The sequence below is a fragment of the Sylvia atricapilla genome, chromosome Z (genome assembly GCF_009819655.1).
Source record: "Sylvia atricapilla isolate bSylAtr1 chromosome Z, bSylAtr1.pri, whole genome shotgun sequence".
In the NCBI taxonomy this organism is placed as follows: domain Eukaryota; kingdom Metazoa; phylum Chordata; class Aves; order Passeriformes; family Sylviidae; genus Sylvia; species Sylvia atricapilla.
The window spans coordinates 9,863,137-9,884,689 of NC_089174.1; the positions used below are offsets into that span (position 1 = coordinate 9,863,137).

The 21,553-nt window shown below is 45.5% G+C and overlaps 1 protein-coding gene across 3 annotated transcripts in view; it reads right to left on the reverse strand.

Moving 5' to 3' along the window:
* Window positions 1–3,464, reverse strand: part of LOC136373802 (mitogen-activated protein kinase kinase kinase kinase 4-like) — a 93,801-nt gene extending 90,337 nt beyond the window's left edge. For all 3 annotated transcript variants that reach the window (XR_010745740.1, XM_066338794.1, XM_066338793.1), the window contains exon 1: window positions 3,393–3,464. Coding sequence is in view for 2 of the 3 variants with exons in the window: in XM_066338794.1 (XP_066194891.1) it covers window positions 3,393–3,434 (42 nt within the window). In the remaining variant the exon portion in view is untranslated. The remainder of the gene's footprint in view (window positions 1–3,392) is intronic.
* Window positions 3,465–21,553: the final 18,089 nt, after the last annotated feature.

The window sequence follows — 21,553 nt, forward strand, 5'->3', positions numbered from 1 at the left end:
TTGCAAAACATCCTTTTTTTTTAGAGGTATCAAGCTACTCTCAATTCCATTTATATGTTAATCTTTTAATATAAGTAATTCTTTCTTCATATTTGATACAGAAATGTTTACCTTGGCAAAATCCCAGTAGAAACACACAGGCTTTTTTTTCTGAGCAGATTCTACCTTTATTGGCACAACTGTCATAATAAATGCCAAGAGCTTTCAGAGCAACACAACCCAGACTTCCACAGCTAAAAGTGCTCGTGAGTTCATTTGGTTCTAAGTTAAATGAGTTTTAATCTTTAAATTCCTGGACTGTCAACCCTACAAGACTTTTTATTTTTTCAAAAAAAAAACCAATGTGTAAATCAGATCAAGATGACTCACTTTTGACCCATGTAGGTCAGTCTGTGTCTTTTTTTCTCTTTCTCTTAAAACAAGTCAGTAAGCCTTCTAAACTCAAACCCTAAGTCCAAAAGCCCTCACTAAAAAGGAAATCAGTGGTAAGACTCACATATGGACCAAAGCACAGGCATAAGAATGCTTACAAGACTGGATCTCACTGAAGTTTTCTTTGCTTTCTTCTCATTTCCTCATTTTATGTTTTGACTAGTCTGGATATAAACAAATGCTTTACTTCAGTGGGGCTGAAGTCAGCAAATAAACCATTGCTACTGCTAAAGCAACTGGTGGGTGGTACAAAACCTCTGCCTCACGTGCAACCTCTGCACAGAACTGTGCTGTGGGCAGCTCGTGGTCCAGGCAGTGAAACTCACAGCAGCTCTCTGAGAAACTCTCCCAGTGAAGGTCTTCCATGCATAATATCTATGCACTCCGTGGGAAGCACAAGCAGCACCCCAGTTCCCCACTTCTCCTGCAGAAAGCAGCACTGCTGAATTAAGAAGTGCCCACGGTGTACAGCAACCCAGACGAACCTAAACTGCATTTTCAACTTGGACCTTGCAACAGCCTCTCTCACTTAAATGTGTCCTGTCTTCACTCTTCATCTCTAAGCTTATTTATTATGCAAATATAGTAATTTAAGCACCTCAAAATTAGCTTGTCTTTCCTCTTTCAATAAATTTAAATCTGACTTAGCATCCTAATAGTTTGCTCCTAAAGGCTTCTGACACTCTAGGAAAGACCCTAACAGTTATCTAAATAAACATTAGCATTAAAGTTAATATAGTGCAAATCCTATCCTGTCTTTGCTAGAAAATTGAGCATTAACATCTCAAGCCTCCACAGGTCTGAGTGCAGCCAAACACTTGGCCATCCCTCTTCTTTTAATCAGGACACCACAGTGAACCAAGCCTTGTTAAGAGTCATAAAAGATATTAATCTGGGCTCTGGTCCTTGGATTGCCCTTGCTCGCTTGGATATCAGTACCGCATTGTTTGCTGGCATTCTTCACAATGGGCCACCTTCTTAATTATCCTGGAGTTACATATCACCGTTGATGCAGCGCTTCCTCTCAGCCACCACTTAAACCCCATGCTCCAGCTAACCCTTCACCAGCCAGCACCTGCCAGATTGATAGATTCCCTTTGAAAGACACCAAAACACTGGCCTGAACATTCGTCACTCTAAGGTTAATTACCATCATACACTGTACCATATGGTGACCACCTTGGTTTCCCCTCAAGTCATCCGCAGCACACTCAGAAAGCAAGAGCAAGACTACCGACCCAGGGGCACCCAGGCCACATCCATCTCCTCTGCAAGGCAGAATAAAAAGCAATACAGCTTTGGTCAGCAAGGACGTGACCAAAGTGCACTTTTCACATCCCTGCAGCTGAAGAAGATACAGGTGTCTGAAGCACAAGTTCTACAGGGCCTCTGTGCCTCGGCACCTAATGCAGAGTTCAGGGGCTTTTTAGCCTCTGATTGCCCTGGTGAGCCCAGCAACATTAGGAAACCACAGGCCCCTTTATTTCCAGGGAAAGGGGGGGAGCCCTGGCAAACTCCCATTTGGAGGGGAGCAGGGCAATCTCAATTTAAAAATGACCCCACTCACAACTGTGGGAGGCTGGAGCACAGCACCAGGCAGCTGCCACTGGCCCCAGGAACACCTCAGACACAGCAAAGTCAAGGGACCTTGTCTTCAAATAATTTCTACAGCTTAGCCTCACCTGCCTCCCACTTCCTACTTAGCACAAACCCCAAACTAAGGCTGCTGATGTGCTCAAAGGGGTTTCTTCCAAATCAAGACACTTATGTCTTCTCCTGTAGAGGCTGAAACTCAGAGTGCTCTCTGCCTTTGGAGGCTGTGAATCAGATGGCTCTGTCACAAAGCCTGCTGTCTGTTTTGCAGAATTACTTTTTCAAACTCACACTATTTCCTTATTTATTTAAGGACATGAGATTCATCTGCTAAAGCTCAAAAGAACTTCCAATATTTTGCCTTACACGCCATAAGCAGAGCCAGATTAAACTTCTGCTTGCTTTTGCCATCCTTCCTGACTTTACCGTCCCTGCTGCTTTTCCTCTTTCTGCCTCCAGTCTGGAACACCCTCCTCGCCATGTGAATATCGCAAAGGCTTCTCCCAGCCTTCTTTCTTTTTTCCCTGATATTTTTAGAAAGTGGCTTGCTTTGGTTTCACTGTCTGGGGATGACTGCTTTTTGCCAGAATTGAACTCTTCCCTTCTCTTCTATCGACAGTGCTCCATAAAAGACCTGCCTGGGCTGGGTGGGTTCTCGGTGGTCAGCTCCCAAGTAAAAAGGGCAAATGGAACTCGGGGACACCACGCACAGCCCTGTTACTGCTTTGTGGATGCGCAGCACTGACAGCACAGCTTTTAATGTGGCCGAAGTTTGGCTTACATTAAAAACACATATAGAAGATAACAATAAAAATTCACAGCAAACCAGGTGAATGCTCACTTTTTTAGCTTGGAGGTGTGTGGGGGCGGGGGGGGGGGCTGATAAAAGACCTCAAACTCCAGTAACAACAAAAAGGCCAAAAAAGCCAACTCCCCACGCTGCTATTTTCTCCCAGGAGATCCTAGCTTCCCGTTTATTTTCTCCGCACAGCATCCACAACACCTTCAGGGATGTCGGTAGGGATGATTTATTGCGCTGGCAGGGAAGGGAGCCTTGGCGGCGCAGCGCTCCCGCGGGACCCCGGAACCTGGAGCGGAGCGCGACCCCCGGAGCCCGCGGGCACCCGCGCCGCCGCTGCGGGCACGGCCAGCATCGCCCCGCCGTCCCCGCCGCACCGCGGCTGCCGCACGGTCCCCGCAGAGCCGCCCCGCAGCCTCGGCGCTCCTCCCCAAGCGCGGCGGAGCGGAGCCCCCTCCGCCAAGCGGATAACGCGGGGTGTCCCTCTCGCACGCCGCGGGGGCGAGGAGCGGCCCCGAGCCCGGGGTAGGGGTCCCCCCGGCGCGGGGCAGTCCCCGGCCGTCCTTACCCGCAGCGCCGCCAGGTCGATGCCGTCCAGGCTGCGGGCCATGGCTCCGGGCTAGCGGTGCCGCGGGCGGCCGTGCCCCGGCGGGCGCAGGGAGCCGGGCATGCCCGGCCGGCCCCAACGCCCTCCCCGGCCCGGGCGGCCGCCGCCGGCAACTTTGGCGGAGGGAGCAGCTCGGGAAAAAGTTTGCGAGGAAGTGACGTGCGGCGCCGGCGGGGGTCGGGGCCACCTGCCGCCGGCGGGGCGGGGGCGGCCGCGCTCCGCGCCCCACGCGCGCTCCCCGCGGGGCGGGACGCGGGGGGATCGCCCCTGGGATGTGGGATATGGGAGTTTCCCTGCTCGCACCGCCCCACGCGGGGCCGGGAAGGGCCGGGCCGAGAGCTGGGACCCCTTTGGCGCCGCAAGCCTTGCGCTCCCTGCCCGGCGCAGCGCTCCCGCACGGGGCGATGCACCGGGCGCTAACCAAACCCCCGAAACCCCGCAAAACTGCGGTGACAGCGTGCAAAGAAGAGGACTTTATACACACGCAGCTGAGGCACTCCCAGCGCCTTCCCCTCGGGTGACGGGCGCCGCGAACAGCAGCCCGGGCGGTGGCGGCAGCGATGCTCCCAGCCGCGCTCCAGCGATGCTCCGGGACGCGGCTCAGCCCCAGCGAGACCCGCGCAGCCCTCCGCAGGCAGATCCACCGCGGCACCGCTGCCCCTCACAGCCTCCTTCCCCCGGTAATTGGGGCCGCAGACAGAACACGCCGTGTGTGCAGGCTGGAAGGGCTTGCGGGTATGCTCGGGCCTCGTATTTAGAGACAAGTGTCAGTGGAAATGCACACTTCCGAGACAAAGTCCTTAAACATTCTCAAAGAGTGTTCAGGGCGTTGTCGCCTCGCAGAGAGCAAGAAAGGGGCCGAAATGCTCAATCAGTACTTTCACAGTTGCAGACATAAAAATCAAGACGAAGTGGTTGAAGTGTCTTTGTTGCCTGTTAGCACACCAGGACGGCTGCGATGCCAGCAGCAGGGGCAGTGTTGTAATAAAGGCGTTTGGCAATTTCCTTGAAAGAAGTGCTGATGTATCACTCAGCTTCAAAGTATTCTTGTACAACAGCCCGCCTTGGGTACATGATCGCTAATGTGACCCTGAATTTGTGCTCTCTGTCTGCCTGCAGGCCAGCGTGTGGAGGCTAAAAAGTTGACGCCAATCACTGCATTAAAGTGTATTTTCGTTGAAGAACTAAACATGTAATACAGCGATGTGCAATGCAGCAGAAATGCGCACATACACCAACAGCCCAGCCCCCTGCTCTCCCCCGGCAGCATTTAGAAAAGTCTGGTCCTCATGTCACCTTTGTCAAAGCTAAGCTTTGCTCCCTATTTGAGCCGTCCTGCCTTACATAAATACATCATTAGCCTTTTTGCTTGCGTTATTTCTCACAATCCCTATTTATCTCTTCTCTCTAACCTTCAGGCTGTCCTTTGTCACCTGCCACTTTCCAATTCCTTCCTGCCTCCCTGGTGAGAGCTGATGTGAAACTCCCAACTGTTGTCTACCCAAGGCCCTCTCTCCATCTCGTAGATCCTTTGCTGAAATTAAGCCTGCCTGCCTTGCTCACCTCTGGTGAGTGCTCCAACTTGAGGATTCATTTCCACGTGACAGAAAGCTCCACCCCAAAATTAGAAGTATAAAAGTGTTTAGAAGTGTAACATGGCTTGTAGTATTTTTGCAGGCGAGTCTCACTATCCCTGCTATGTGCTTTTACCACCGCATTTTACCACCACATGCCTTCCCCCTGCACCCTGCTGGGAGTTTCTGTGGGTGCTCCAGTCCCAGTCACACCACTGCAGGCAGGGCTCTGAGCAATTCTTCCCTTGCTGTTGAGGAAGGCAGAGCATCATTTCCCCTTAAAGGCCTTGCAGGTCTAGCAGAAGCAACGGCTGCTTTTGTCACCCATATTCACAGTAGATCTGTCGAGGCTACTAATGCCACAAGGACAAGGCTACTTTACATAGTAGAACCAGATTTACAAGGTCTGAGCTCTTCACCAACTTGCTGACTGGTTCTACAGACACAGAAATGTGCTCCAGGTGTTCCCCAGAGCCCCATGCCGTGCTCTTGGCAAACCCTTCCCAAAGCCCTGACCAAACAGGGTGCTTGTGCTATTGCTGATCTCTGAGCAAATTCTCTCCCCTTGCTGTTCTGCATGGAGTTGTGTGGCAGACTAACTCGCAGGAGTCAGAGATCTGATCCATTAGTGCAGTTGTTTTAAACCCACATTCACCTCACCAATAAAAAAAAAGCAAACAGGTTCCCTTAATAATAAATTCAATTTTAAAAATACCAAACAACCAAAGCTTAACAAGCACAAGAGACAATTAAATGCTATCTGTACAGCTTTCCTCTCCAACAGCCATAGTCAAAACCCTGAAGCCAGATTCAACAACCACAGGCCCAAACATAAAGTCCTTTAAAATGTCTATGTACAGGCAAAGGATGTTTTGTATTAAAAGGGAAGTGCAAGAATGAAGGGGAAAGAACTTCCTTTGTTTCAGCAAAGGAAATGCCATTGTACCCCTGAAGTACTGGGCTAATTCTGAGCTCTTCTTTCATCATCCTAACACAGATTTGGGTCCATAATAATCCTACCAAGAGTAATTGCCCTTGCCAGATGTGACAATCAGTAAAGGAAGAGAGTGTTTAAAACTGAGGCTCAAATTGACATGCTGGCTCGTTTCCTCTAGTTTTGTTTACATTGGGTCTCAGCTACAGGTGTGAAGCTGGCAGAGAAATAACAAGAAGATAACTCATAACAGAACAAGATTTCTGGTCTACAGGAAATAAACAGCTTCTTAAACTGGGGCTTAGCCTGAAAAGGACAAACTGACTCTTCTCAGCATTTCTCATTTCTCTGAACTGTAAATTCAGAAAAATTATCATTCAGAAAAACTCCAACACACGTGATCATTTTATTGAAAAATCACCCAGATGAGGATCCAGGAATGGACATCCCTGCCACTCCCATGGCAGTGGGAACAGCCAGGCTCAGCAGGTCATGCTGTGACCACAGGGCCAACCCTCTGCATATATTTCCCAGCAATTCAGGGTAGAAATTCAACACGAAGCCCAGAAACCCCAAAGCTCAAGTGAGGCTCCCTGCTATACAGGTAGGAAAAAAATCCCTCTTCAAGCTTCTGGGTTTCCCTGCTCCCAGCTTCATGGTGGGAGTGCTATCCCAGTGTGCCAGCCTTTCTCAGGACTCCTCTCTGCAGCAGCTCTCCAGCACATGTACCAACCAACATTAGGCAGGATCTCCATGAACACCAGCTTTCCTTAGCACTGGAACACTCCCTGAGAGATTTATTTTGTTGGAAGTTTTCTTACCTTCTGTAAGGAACCTGCATTATGCCTGTGCCTGAAGCACCTGTTCAGATTGATGCCAATGCTCCAACATCAGCACTTTTCTCCCAGAATAAAAATACTTCACAAAATTCTCCATTACTTTTTGCTTTTATATGAACTAGAGATTTTAGACATCTCCTTAGTGTTTCTTTAGGGGACAACCCTTGTCTGGCTAAGGCTACACATTAGAAGTCTTTATAGGCTTGTATACCACCTGGATATATCTGGGTGCTAGCTTGTTAGCAGTCACACAATGTCAGGAGTACTGTTTCATGACCACAGAAAAGCAGAGAATATTTTTATCAGGTCACACCTTGGAAAATATCAGGATAACTTAGTGCAGCTGCTGCAAAATGTTTTTGGACTGTAAAGGGAAGATTCAAGTTTCAGGCCGTGGTCATCCACTTACATTCCAATTTAGTTGAAAGATTAAAAAAAAGAAATGAACTACCAACACAATCTACTAATATATTCATATCTTCTGCATTCCTGATTGTAGGGCCCATCCCTACAGTGCTTGGAAATCACAGTAAAATGCCGTCGTTTCCAATGCGTTGTTGGATTATGCTCTGAATATTTCTCATGCTTTCTCCTATTTGAACTAAAGAAAATTCCCACTTCATTCCAAACACACTAAGGCTGAGCCAGAAAGTCATATTTAAACCTGAATCTGTCTTCAGATTTCCACTTTGCAGAGACTGCTGCATTAGGATCAAGAGACAGGGTTGCTATACTGAGTAAACTGGAAATACCAGAAATCCAGACAAACAAACCAAAACAGTGATTTCCTGTACAGTACTCAGTAGCACATGCAGTAGTTTTCAGCTCTTTAAAAATTAAATAACTTTTTTTCAGTTCCTGGCAGCCAGGCTAGTTCATTTTCACAGGATATCCAAAATGAGACCAAACAGCTTCCTTCCCAAAGGATTCCTGAGTGGACAGGCAAGCTGGAAAAAGTGCCTCTGACTACTGTAATCCCAGCCAGGATGTCCGCCTCATTTCCCAAGGCTAAAAATTAATGTATAGGTCTCCCACAAAATACGCATTACTCCAAATGCCGCTCACTGGGGCTTTTGCAGGAACTTATTTCCTTTCCAGTGGTCCCCAGAAAAGCCAGCTTGTGCCAGCTGTCCCCACACACAGCACAGGGAGCACCAGGAGCCCTCTCCCTGCAGCACTGATAACCCTCCGTGCCCGCCTGACCCAGGACTCCACAGCATTGTTTTAGCTCAGCCCTTCAGAGTTTCTCAAGGAAACAAATGCTGCCACTGGAAGTTTCCAGTTTCCCATCAGCCCAGCACACAGCTCTGCTCTCCCTGGAAACAGCCACACCAGCTAGGGAGAGGAGTCATATCCTCTGGTGTTGTTTTGCACTCCTGTCTTTGGACTCTCTTCCAGCACCAGTGGAATGCTCAGTGGTGATTTTGTGCAGTAATACATGAATTATATAGATAACTGCTTCTCTGTGTGAAAACTATTTCTATTATTTTTTCTTCCCGTGAGAATTTTTCCTACTCTGATTTTCTTTTCTTGCCTGCGTCACTGAGTATTTCACTGTGACTGGCTTATATTAGAATACTAAGTCAGTATCTGCCTGTTACAAAGATACCACTGCACAAAGGCTGGCTGGCAATTTTGCAAAATAAAGATAATTTATTGAAATAAATTGAACTCTCACGTTTTGTATAACTATTGTATCTTGCCATTGTGCAGCCATCTGCCTTGCTAGAGGTTTTTCCCTTCCCTCCCATCTTCTGCAAATTTATTTCTTCATTCAAAGTAAGAACACTTTGAAACACTTTGCAAGGAACAGTAGCTATATGTTACTAGGTCATCAGATCCCAATGGGGTTTATGAATACCATAATGAATTTCAGCCCAACATCTGTCTGCTCTCTGAAACAGATGCAATTATGGAAAAAAATAGCTGCTGCCTCTTCACAGGCAGATCTCTCAGTTAAAAAAAAAAAAAAAAAAAAAAAAAAAAAGCCAAAAACAAAACAAAAAACAAACCAAAGCACCGAAAACAAAACAAAACAAAAAATCCCACAACAAAAACACAAAGAAAACTGACAATGCACAGTTTAATCGCTACCACATTACATTTATCAGTCAAAATATCACATGGCAGATGGTCTTTTTCTGAAAGCAAGACAAGTTGTGGTAATTCTGGCAGACAAGCAGGCTTTTTTTGACTTTAGAAAATCCTGCAGGCATGGCTTTGCCAACCAAAATACTAACTCTGGATGACTCAGACCACGGTTCCCTTTTATCCAAACCACTGAAGTTTGGTGGTTAGCTAAAAAGGAGCTGGTATCTGAATCACCCTTGGTTGGGAGGAATTGTCAGATTAAAGTCTTGGGCATGGGGTTTTGGGGGTAGGGTGTTGGTTTGGTTTCTGTTCCTTTCTTTCCTAAAGAAAAGAAAACAACTTTAAATGTGGGGACACCTTTCTTACTAAAAAAATATACCAAAAAGTTAACTTTATCCTATATTTTTAACCTTCTCAATGTTGGGTGTCAATCAGAGCACATTCTCAGTAAATTAAACAGATTTTTTTAGTCCTGTTGCAAGCCTAACCTGTGCCTCACAAAATTACACAATTTTAACCTTGCCTTAGCTACAAAAAAAGCCCAAGTCATTGCTCAAGTCCCTCTTACACATCTGCATTTCCCAGGCCCTCTGCTTCTCCTTTTCTTACAGGAGGAAAATAAAGGCAAAAGAGGAACTGTAATTTATAAACCTCCGTCCAGCCCTCTGGAACAAAACCTGCCCTCTGTGACCTATTAAATATCTTTGGGGAAGTCTCCTCTATTCTTGCTCCAACTTCTATTTAGTTCCAAGCTGCTTTTCATCTCAGTATTTTGCTAACTCCGACAATTTCAAACACACTTGGGTGCCCCAGTGCAGTGGCTGAGTCTTAAAATTCTCCTCTTTTCCTCAAGGGAAATGTATCCTGTGTTTGGGAGGCTGCCTAATTAGTGTGTGTGTGTCTTCTGGATGGAGAAGGCAAAGAGAAGCTCATTTAGGCATTGAGCAAGAGTGCCCTCTTCCAACATTAACTAATGAATAAGTCTGTGTCTTTTCCTGCAGATCTGTGCCAGTCCTATATAAACATTCTCTATCTTTGTATATTAATAACCTGCATGTGACTTCCAGCCAAGTTTCACTTGTGCCTGTAACACCAGGCTCAGCCTGGAAAGAGGCAGCGCAGCTCCTGTGGGGTTCTGCCAGCTTCTCTCTGCACTTCACAGGGTTTTGGGCAGAGCACTGGGTAGGTGCACTCACCTTGATGTTGATGCTGCACAGTGCAGCTGTTGGCTGAGACTGTAAACATTTTAAAAATTAAATCTGACAAGTTGTTTAGCGGTTTGGGAGGAATGGGAAGGCTCTGTACATCTGCCAGTCATTCACTGATATTTAGTCATAGAAGTTTTGTGGGAAAGAAGTGTGTTTGCACAGGTCTGAGACTAGGTGTATTCACTGTTTTTATTGATAACTTGGAAACAACTGCTGAATAAACCCATTGAAAGAATGTTCACCTGAACAGCAGCTTGTGCCAGGCCATGTGCAAGCCCAGCCTGCACACAGTGGGACGAGGGGCTGTGGCACAGACTCCCATTGCCTGGGCACTGCCCAGAGCCCCAAACTATGTCAAATCTGTGTGAACACCTCCATGCAATACTGCAGGACAAGGGCTGATGGGATCAGCTGCATAAGCAATAAAAGACAAGGGAAGGGACTTTCCCTCCAGCACTGCTTTGCTAAGACATCAGCTCCAGCATCTTCCTATTAATGCACAGAGCAGAAATGAAGACTTGGATTCAGTGAAAGGAGGGGACACAAAAATTAATACTGAGGATGAAATGGTTTGATGTGCCCGTGTGGAACAGATAAAGCTCTAACCTTATTAAAAAGAGACATTTTTGTTTTCTACTAAGGAGAAAATAGTGGCATCTTAATCACATGAGACATAATGAGACCCCAGTAGCTGAAGCAGAAACTAAGCAAGAAAAAACAATAAATTCCCCAAAACTAAAAACAAACAGACAAACAACCCCCTCCCAAAAAAACCACCCCACCAAAACCAAACAACAGCAACAACAAAAAAACAACCAAAAAAACCCCCAAAAACCTTCAACAAAGTAAAAACAAAGGCACCAGATGTTCACAGACCTCCTGGTTTCCATTTCTCACAGGTCTTTTTGGTTTTTAGGGTGTGAAAGAGTGCTCATACCTCCACAAATCAGATCTGCTTTCAGCAGCCTCTCAGACAGCTTCACTAGTCCCAAGTTACTGGGGAGCCAGATGTCCTGGCCACAGCAGCTTCTGTGCCGCTCAGGAAAGCTGTCCCCTCTGGAGGGCTGGTGGCTGCTGTGCAGGAGCCAACTCACAGCCAGGCCCTGAACTGCCACCCTATGGCACACTTGGGCTTGGCTTCCCAACAGGGAGATTTGGGGATTTAAACTGGCTTCCCTTTTCACAGCAGCTTAAGTTCTTTAAGGAGTTTAGCTCTCTAAGCCAATTAAACATCTTTAAGTCCTTGAGCTCTCCTACCTTCCCCGAGCAGTTTGCATGCTTACATGGCTTTACAGGCTGAAAGCTGATTTCATCCAGCCAGGACTCGAGCATCTTGTGAGGTCACAGGCCAAGCAATCCCAGGCGCAGTCAGCAAGTCTGGAATCCTCTGCAGACCAGCCTCAGAGGGATCAGCCTCTGTGGCCTCGATCCTGAGAGCAAATTCTTGCAGGTTTGGGAAAGGCCAACTTCACCTTTGTTCCTTTGCTTTTCAGAAGCCCCAGCTGTAGGTTATGAAGTAATGGATATCCCATGTGCTCATAAAATTTACACAGTGAGAGTGGGAGTAAAGTTTATTATCCTCATTTACACATCCACTGTGGAAGTGTAGGCAGACATAACTGGTGTCATCCCCTGGTGTCCCATCCCAGTGCTTTATCTCCCTTTCCTGTCTTTTTTTTTTTTCCTTTGGGTTAGTTAACACTACAAGTAGGAGAACAGTAATACAGTGATTTTCTATTTGAATATGAAAGCTTAGAACCAAGTCTCTGAAGTACTGTTCTAGGCTTTTTTCTTAGGGTTTCTTTCTATTTGTTTTTAAATGGACAAATCAGCAATATCTTGAAAGCCAGAAAACCACAAGATAAAATTTTATGAGAAGCTATCACCAGCCCCCTTTGTTTCCTGTGAGACATATCCTGCATAGCTAGATATATTTATATATAAAGTATATTTTTATATATGTTTAAAAATCATTGTATGTCTCCTAAATGCTCTTTTTAAGTCAGTTAATAACCATATGTCATTATGTTGTCAGAATACAATTTTAACTCCTTCAAAGAAAAAACAGCATGCTGCAGTAACAACATGACTCTGTAAACAGTTGTGGATTAACATTCAGTGTCCACTGAATCTTCTCTGTGATTAAAAATCCCCACCAGCTGCCCAGTCTGCTTTTGTCAGTGAACTTGCTGTCATTTCATAGCAATAAATATACAGTTTGCCCACATACTTGAGGTCAGTCATGCTTATGCCTGGAAAGGGACATTTACATGAGTGTTATGTGAAGGGCAAATCCACAGCTGTGGAGTTGCTCAAGCTCACCACCGCTGTTTTCTCTAAACCAGTGACAAATCATCCCCAAAACTCAAGTCTTTTCAGCACCCAGGTGATGCCCTCTCCATCAGGTTCACCCAAGAAAGATCTGACACTGAAGTGCAGCCCCTGGACCCTGAAGCAGATGTGAGGGTGCTGGAATGGGCTTTCCAAGATGAACCCTGTCTCAGTAAAGCACTTTGTGCCATTCATTACCTGAACCCAACTCATCAATGCCTTTGTGCAACTTGGTCACCTACAGCTGTCACTTGCAATTTGCAACACACTGCTGTGGTGCAGCAAACAGGAGTGATGCCCTCCACCATGGTCCATCACACTTCCCCCAGAGCCCAGTTTCAGGGCACCTCAGCTGTGACTCTGTGGTTTTGGGGTGGTTTTAGCCACCCAGCACTGCTCCCCTCGGCCCTGGCTGTGCTGAGCTACTTTGGGACACAGTGGGGGTTTTCTCCCCAGCCTGGCTGTCCAGTGGGCTTCCCTGGGGTGGATTAACACCCATGTGCCCAGCACCTTCTCTTCTTTAATCTGTTCTGTCAAACCAGAATGCTCAGGCTGGTTGTGAGCAGACATGCACATGCTGTGAGTGCTCACACACCTCCTCTGAGCCACACGCTTTGTACCAGCTCTTGCTTTGAAGCAGCAGTACCACTTCCATTCTTTTTCCTAGTTTTTTTCTCTGATCAATAAAAAACAAACAAACAAACAAACAAAACAACCAGAAAACTTTCACATTAATGCTGCAGTACTTGAACCCTTCTGTTCTTTTTTGCAGAATTTAGGTCACCCCACAGAGATCACTTGTTTTCTTTCTTGTCTAGGCATGTCCTCCTGCTCAGGCTGATAATTTGCTTTACTTGTGCCTGGCTGTATGGGTTTGGGTTTTCCCTTGACATTCCTGTGAACAGTGTAGCTCGCAAAGGTTGGTAGCCTTTATCCTCATTCCCTTTTGCTTATTTTGATTATTCTCCCATACTAATGCTGGCTGTTTCTCCAGTCATATTTAATCCCCTTTGGGGCCACCTCCTATTTTCCAATGCATATGCTGGCTTTAAAATGCCTGTTATCCTGTCCTAATTGCCATGTTACAACTGCTCAGAGGATAATAAAAATTTATCTACTATTTTTCTCTTTGCCTTTGTATTGTTTATTGTTCATCTGTGCTGGGAGAGCCTGTGAGTCCTTTCATGACTATTATTTTTTCCACATGTCCAAGCTCAAACTGAGAATAAGAAAGCTTCCAGGGCTGATCCTTCCTTGGCCAGAATTTCTATTGCATTGTTATTTTTAACCTTTTGAGAGCATTTTCTGCAGTTTTGCCTTTTCAGCTCTGAGACAGGAACCTGAGAGGGGCAGGGAGGGCTTACAGGGGCCAGCTCTGGGGGTGACTCTGCAATCAGATGTGCTGAGGCTCTTTGCAGAGGCACAACCTAAAAGAAAGGCAAGTGAGATCTGGTTGCCCTTAAGGTCAGGAGGGACAATTCTGGCCTCAGTGACTTTCGTGGTCTTTTACAGCACAGCTGATTCTGGGAAGATTTTCTTGGTTTGAGTGGGAAGCTCACTTCTTAAAATTGGGTGAAGTACTTGATGTCATACCAAGTAAAACTAGGGGAAGCGGGTGAGTGGTTTTGTACTGCAACTGGCAAACTGAAAATACTTCTGGTAACTTCCCTTCATGTTAGAGAGAATCACAAGTTCTGCCAAGCCACGTCACATTAACTAATCTAGTTACAAAAACACAGACCCTATAGCTCACAGGTCTTTTTTTTTTGTCCTCAGTAGAGACCTTTGGACCATCTGAAGCCCAGTGCTCAGAGTTATTACAGTCTTCCTTTTAAGCCACCCAGATTAATGGAACAAATTCTCATTCAGAGAAATCAGGTACAGATCCCAAGTGACTACACTGATTTGACTCTGGCTTTTGAGCAGTATAAATTGCAGCAGAATATCATTATTAATTTCAGCTGTCCCCTGTCTGGGAAAATTATCATTCATCTCCCCAAATGGGTATCTCAGCTGGAGACCTTTATTTTATCATCTTAGTGGAAAAAATCTGCACTGTTTCCTCCCTCCAAATTAGCAGTCTATGATTTCCCTGGGGAAGTCTTTCTTAGATGTAGTGCTGATTAGTGCTTGACTAACAGGCACCAGCACATTTTTTACCTTCCAATACATACCTGAAATCTCTCACCAGGTCTATGGCTGCCTGCTCAGGAGGTAGTCACTTCCTCCATAGCCTGTAGGGAAGACAGCAAAGTTAAAGAAACGCTCAGTTCTAACAAAGCTTATTGTTGGTGTCTCACATGTATGCTGAACTAATTTCATTCCGTAAGGAAAACACCCAGGGGCCGATCATTAGAGACTGTTTCTTGATGTTAGTTGGTAAGCTTCTGAATCAACCAAGTACCATACAAGGTAATTTCTAAGTGTTGGAGTCAGCCTCACTGCCCAACTGCTGCATTTCAAGCTGCCCATGAGGAACTTTTCCCTTCCCAGAGCCAGGGAATTGCTCATGTGGCTCAGTGCAAACTACTAGTTAAACATGAAAATGTTTTGTCAGGGAAACAGTGTCAGTGCAGGGTGGTTGGGGGGATCAGGAGGGATACCCCAGCACATGGTACACCTGGGAAAAACACAGTGGGCTGGAGCAGGGGAGGTCAGCCCAGGGGAAAGTCCCATTCTCAGTGGTGCCAGGCAAAGCCATGCAGACACACTGAGGCTGATGATTATGTGAGGTTGTTCTGCTTCAGCTACTTTGGGAAAACACTGCTTCCACACCACATTTTTAAGTACTAGTAAAGAAGCTGCAAGTTAAACTGGCCCTGGTTAGGTTACCTGGTGATCCTTCGGCCACTCTCACACTGTAGGTTTGCCTCCAGTGCTATTCCTGTGGCTTTTTGTTGGCTTGGGGGGAGTGAGCATTGGAAGGCAGATTCTCTCACAAGGTTTATTGAAATGCAGTTGCATCTTCTTCCATGGAAGGGATAGTGACAGCTCCTGAAGCCCTGTGCCCTGGATGCTGGACCCACATAGGCATCTCTGGGCCATCCCTCACACACAGAGCCTTCTGCTCACTCCCACCCCAACTTCTGTCACTGCCCGGCACAAACAACTGCACTTTCCCTGGCTCTCTTGGAGATAATTTGTGCTTTACAGTCTTACTGTAAAATAACAAGAATCAGGCTGTTAAAATCAGTAAATTTCTCTAAGAGATCTCTGTGCTTTTGCTGTAATCGCTCCGTATGCCCCTCTGACAATTTCCATGACCTTATTTCTCAAAAAAAAAAAAAAAAAAAAAAAAAAAAAAGACAACTCCCATCATCCCTCAAGTCTCAGAAGAGCTCTCCACACAGTAAAGGAGAAGCAGATGCTGCCAGCTCTCTATCTGGATCTCTTCTTACACATGTTTAACCCTCAGGGTATAATGGATGCTGAGATTTACTCTTTCGTAACATTTGTTTGGCTGCCAGAAAGGAAAAATGATTAGCAGCTCAAAGGTTATGTTGCTGTATTTTGCAAGAGAAGCCCTTGTCATGGGCTGCCTCTCTTTTGCTGACTGTGGATGTGATGCTCAGCTGCCCACAGGGCACTGGGTTCTCTGCCCATTGGGCTCTGCTGCCCCAGCTCTCTGTCCCATCCCAGTGCTTGTGGTGCTGTCTGGGGCCTCTGCACTGCTGCCCTGCAGGGCCTCTTTACCCTCTCTTCCTCCCACGGGCAGCAGCACCCAGACATCACAGGTGGTACCCAGCCCTTGCAAGTGGCACCCAAGATCTGTCTCATCTCTCACTTAATCTAAATGACTGTGCCCAGCTGTATATGGCACATAAAACACTTCCTGCTCTGCACAATGCTATTTCCACACCCTCTCCCTCTTCAATATGTTAAAAACAAGTAAGATGATGTGTGTTTAAGATATAGTTAATGGTTTAAGAAAGGGATTTAAAACAAATTGCCAAATTAATGGCTATTGTTATTGCTTTCTTTATTAGTCCCTTATTAGCCTGTTTCCTGAGGGCAGAGCTGTTTGGATAGGATTTACCTCTCTTTGGACCCCGAGGAGCTCAGAAATTTGGTATAAATAGCTTTAGAAATATTTTTGTGGTTTTTAGAGCAGGCTGCAATGTCGTGATCATTGTGATCTTGTGATGCTGCTGCTGCCATTGTGTCCAAGCATGCCCTACAACTTCCCCATCAGCTGCCAGCATGGGCACATCTGCTGGACCGTGGTGGTGGGCTCCTTCCCCTCATGCATCAGCTCCTGCCCCTCTCTGCCCTGAATTGCTGTTCTGTAGCATATCTTGCACCCACTCACCCAGCCTGGCTGCTTCTGCCATGTCACTCTTCTCACAGAGCACTCATGCCTGTATTTCACAACTGGGAGTCTGACAAGGACAGGCCAGGTCAAGCAAGTTCATGAACATCCTCCTTTGTTTTTTTGTCTCAGGGTGCTCACTTCTGTTCCACAATAAAGGGGCTGCTTTAAATTATCTCTGCAGTAACCTGTACCTAGACCTGCATTGGCCTGGGCAGTTTGTGCAAACTGAAATTTCTGGTTGAAGTCTTCCCTGCAGATTGTCACTGTCTCATCACAGATGCTTCTTCTGTTCATTATGTTGATGGGTGAAAGAAATGAAGTTTGAACTTTGTTCAAATTTTCCCTGAGCTTGGCAGCATAAGGGCTCTAATATGGGTTCAAGCTGGTTGTTAGGTACAAATTATGTGTCAGTTCAGTGTTTTCCCCTGCTGTCTTCTCTTGTCAATAATTTGCTACAGTGCAGAGAATTCCTGTCATCCTGTCTGCCTGTGTCCTTCAATGCCCATGATCAGCTTCTGTCTTTTCCCTTCTCTGCAGTGAGCTGCTGATGCCACACAGAAGCACCATGATTCTCTCTGGGAGAGCTCTGCACCCCCAGAACAGCCCCCCGATGACCCCCCTGGGCACACCAGAGGTTGTTCACAAAGGCTGGAACAAGCTTTTTCTGTTGGTTGAGATGATGTGGCCACAGAGCCAGATGAGGCAATTTGCTCTGGAATTACCAGTCTAGTCCAGGAAATATTATCTACTGGTCAGAACTCCAGACTGGGAGACTGTTAGCACAGCCCAAACTCTGCCTTTGGTTTTTTTGTATGATCTTGGGTGAGATGGTTCTAAATCCTATTTTTCATTTGCTAAAGGACGGATAAGAATATTTCCCCAGAGGAGTTAGGTGTTAGATTGATTGTTTCATGATCACAAAGCCTTTGATATCCTTTAATCAAAGAGTTGTTAAGGGTTTTAAAGGTTGTTATAATCTGTGGAAGAGATGTTAATTCTCTGTGCTCAGCCTATACAGAACATGGAGTCTCTAATGTTATTTGGGGAGTAAGTATTAAATGCTCCCTTCAAGATGCTGACAGAAGTTACCTTTCAGCCTCATACACGAGCTGATTAGAGTATAGTGTGCTTTGAAAGCTTCTTCACTTCTCATTAGACCCTCTCTTCTTGAGTCACCTCATAAGAGGCTAATTTACATCAAGTCTAGGCCACGTTAGGGTCTGAATTTCTCATGGAAATACATCTTTGGTAGCAAGAGCAAAAACCCCTTGTGCTCTCTGCATAAGAATCACTAATTCTTTCCTGCACATCATAAATCCCAAGGCATGCTCTGAATCCCAAATAAGTTTGATTTAGAAAGAAATTAGGTGCACATTCTTCCTTTGACAATTTTCATTCCTGCCTTGGCTACTCTGCATTTCTCCATTAAAAGAGGGCACCAGAGATTTGCAGATCTGTCTATCCAGCGTGAGCACAGTCTGAACTGGTGCTCTATTCTCCAGCCAAATTCCTTGAGCCCACCTTGCCATGCTGAGCATGGTGGGTACCCCACTCCCCTCAAATTTAGCCCTGTTACTCCACCAGCTCTGAAGGTCCAGCAGTAGTTGGTGCTTCCACTCCAGCAAACTTTGAATCCACTGTGGATATTCACATTTGCCACCCACTGCTGTGTACAAAGGAATTACTTTTCAGTCTTGCAAAATTCATCTAATGTAAAATACATTGTTCCTTCCTCGTGTCTGTCCTGAAGAGAAGAAAGCCCTTAAAAAGCCTTGTAAAGTCAATTACACTCTATCAAAATGAATTTGAGGAGTTTACAGAATACCTACCGTGAGAATCTGGCTCAGCTTGACAAACTGTATTTTTATTATTATTATTATTTATTTGCTTTACTGCTTAGTCTGTAGCTATACAATAATACTGCAAAGAGGAGAAAATGCTGACAGGTCATGTTCTGCTTCTATTGGCAGTGCTGATGTTTTATATTTATCTGACAAATATCCTGGCAAAGCTTGGTAACATTTACTTTGTTTCCTTTTTTTTAGACATTATTTTATTCCTCTTTGGAGCCTTTATTTAAGAACCTTATTAACCTCTGAATTTCTCCAGTGGCACTGAAATGATCAAAAGGATTCTTGTGGTAAGCATTGCAAAGCTGTCCTTCCCTCAGCACCACAAATGCTGCAGGTCCTTTCTTTAGGGAAGCAAAATATATTTCAGAACACTGTTCTTTGTGTTTGCAAGAATGTATCATTCCATTACTTTAAATTTTCAAATTCTGCTTGCTTCCTCTAACAAAATATTCCAAAATGTCATATTTTTAACATTTGCTGAGCTAACTACTTCTACATTGGAACTGTTTCAATCAATGTTATTTATGACATTTCAAAACCTTAAATACTTCCAAGACGGTAGAGGAAGGCACATTGCTCTACTTTTCATTATTTTATAAACAAATAGAACAATATTGATTATGTTAAATCAATATTATTGTACTGTTCATGTACCCATTTTCCTTTGGGCCCGGGCAAGGAAAAACTTCTGGCATTACATGCAAGTTGAAAACTTGTGGGGCTGCAAAAAGTGTGAGGTTTTATTTTGTGGAGAATTTTTCCACACATAAAGAAACAGATTTTTTTGTTTTGTTTTGTTTTGGTTGGTTGGTTTTTGTTCGTTTGTTTGTTTGTTGTTTTTTTCTCCCTGTGGACGAAACCAAGAAATTCCCATCCAGCCAAAAACTGAATTTTTAATTTTAAAGTTATCAAGACAAGGGTTCTGAAGCAAGTGGGCTGGCAAGAAGCAACATCCTTCTGGGGAACTTGGCACAGCTTCAATTGAAGATTGGACAAACATGATGCATTCATACAAGATCTGCTATCCCCCTTTTTCACTCAGTGTTTCTGCCTGGAAAAACCCTTGGGCTCTGCCTTCTCTCTTCTTCCTCTCCCTTCTTCCCATTCTCCACTTTTTTCTTAGAGTCCCAGAAACTCTGCAGCCCCAGCATGAGCCCCAAAGGGTGCACAAGAGGGGAAGCACAGGCTGCAGCAAGGATGTGGAGGCGTCCTGCAGACAGAATTTCTGACTGAGCCATCCCAAGGGACGAGCTCCCAGTTGCCCAGTCCCAGTTGGGACACACTGCAAAACCCCACTGTTCTCCCACCCACGAGGAGTTCCCAGGCTGGTGCCGCTGCCAGGCTAATGGCATTGAAAACTTTCCCTCCTGTGATCCCTCCTGTGACACCTGACAGCTCCTCTCTCCTCTGTTCAGAGATGGACACTGGGAAAGCTGCTTGGAGCTCTCCATCAGAGCTCAGTCCTAAAGGCTGCTGGATGCTGTGATTTCTGGCACTGAACTGCCCTTCCAGGCCCCTGCTCAGCAAATCATTTCTCACTGAATTAAGGGGAATTTAAGTATGTGCTTATGTGTTTCCATGAAAAGTGAGCCTGTTGAATCAAAGGAGCTACTGAGAGCAGAGGCTCTTAAAAATAATGAATTTTTTTTTCCCTCTGTAAAAGTATCTGTTATTTATTCCCAAGTTCTTATCTTGTTTATAACAAAGAATGAACAAAATTCCTTTCCCAAGGCTGGACGGTCCTGGAGCATATCCACACCAAACAGGGACAAAAATAAGCTTTAGTTTAGACAGAATAAATAAGCAAATGCTTCTTAGTCTCTTGCCTTCTATCTCTTTCTCTCTCTCTCTTTTTTTTTTTTTTTTTTTTTTTTTGGGGGTGGGGGGGTGTGTGCGTGTGTGTGTGTATTCCTCTATACACAGTAAGCATAAGGTATTATGGCCTTATCCAAAGTCTGCTGGACTTTATGGAACTCTTTCTGTTGGCTTGAATAGGTTTTGGAGCAGGCCTGGTGGCAGAGTATGGCAATATCTGTATAGGGATATTTTCTTATCTATTGTCTAGAAAAAGGAGTATTATTAAAATACCAGCCCAGCACACAGCCCCCAAGAATTGTTAATATTCACTGTGTTACTTAATTTAAAATTACCCTGTTTTCTTGCTGAATATTATTTAAGAGCATCAAATCTGTAGCGCTGGATAGGCTTCCAACCTCTGGCTCATTTTATAGACAATCTTTAGACCACAATTGCCTCTGAAGTACATCACACAGAAAGGTAAAAATCAGTAGCTTTCAAACATTACCATAAACCATCTTTAAGATGAATGTGCCTCAAGCCAGAAGTCCCTATGGTTGCAATAATGATGTTTGGTGCTGGTGAGTTTTGTCACTGGGCAAGGCACATCCTGACAAGCTGGGGGTGCTGGGGCTGCACAGTCAGGGTGGTGTCCTGGCCTCTCCCCTGATAAATCTAGCTGATAAAGCCACCGTGGCTTTGGTGAGACAGGGGAACACAAAATGCCCATATGCCCTTCTATTTCAGCTGATGAATTTCATTCATGTGAATGAGCTGGGGCATTTTTGCCACTGAGGCCATGATCCAGCTGTCACTGCTGCCACACTGGGGGGCTGCTATGGAGGTGATTCCCACTGTGGGACAAGCTCATAGCTCCTGTGCCCCCCAAGTCCCAAGGATGCATGCATTTCATTGTTTAGCAGTGACTTCCCAGACCCTTAAGTGATACCTTTGGAAATACTTGGCCTCATGCATGTCATAGAGGGGCTCGAGTGTGTCCAGAGAAGGACACGGAGCTGTGGAAGGGTCTGGAGCACAAGTCTGATGAGGAGCAGCCGAGGGAACTGGAGGGGCTCAGCCTGGAGAAAAGGAGGCTCAGAGGGGACCTTCTCACTCTCTACAGCTCCATGAAAGGAGAGTGTAGCCAGGTGTAGCTCAGTCTCTTCTCCCATATAACAAGCAA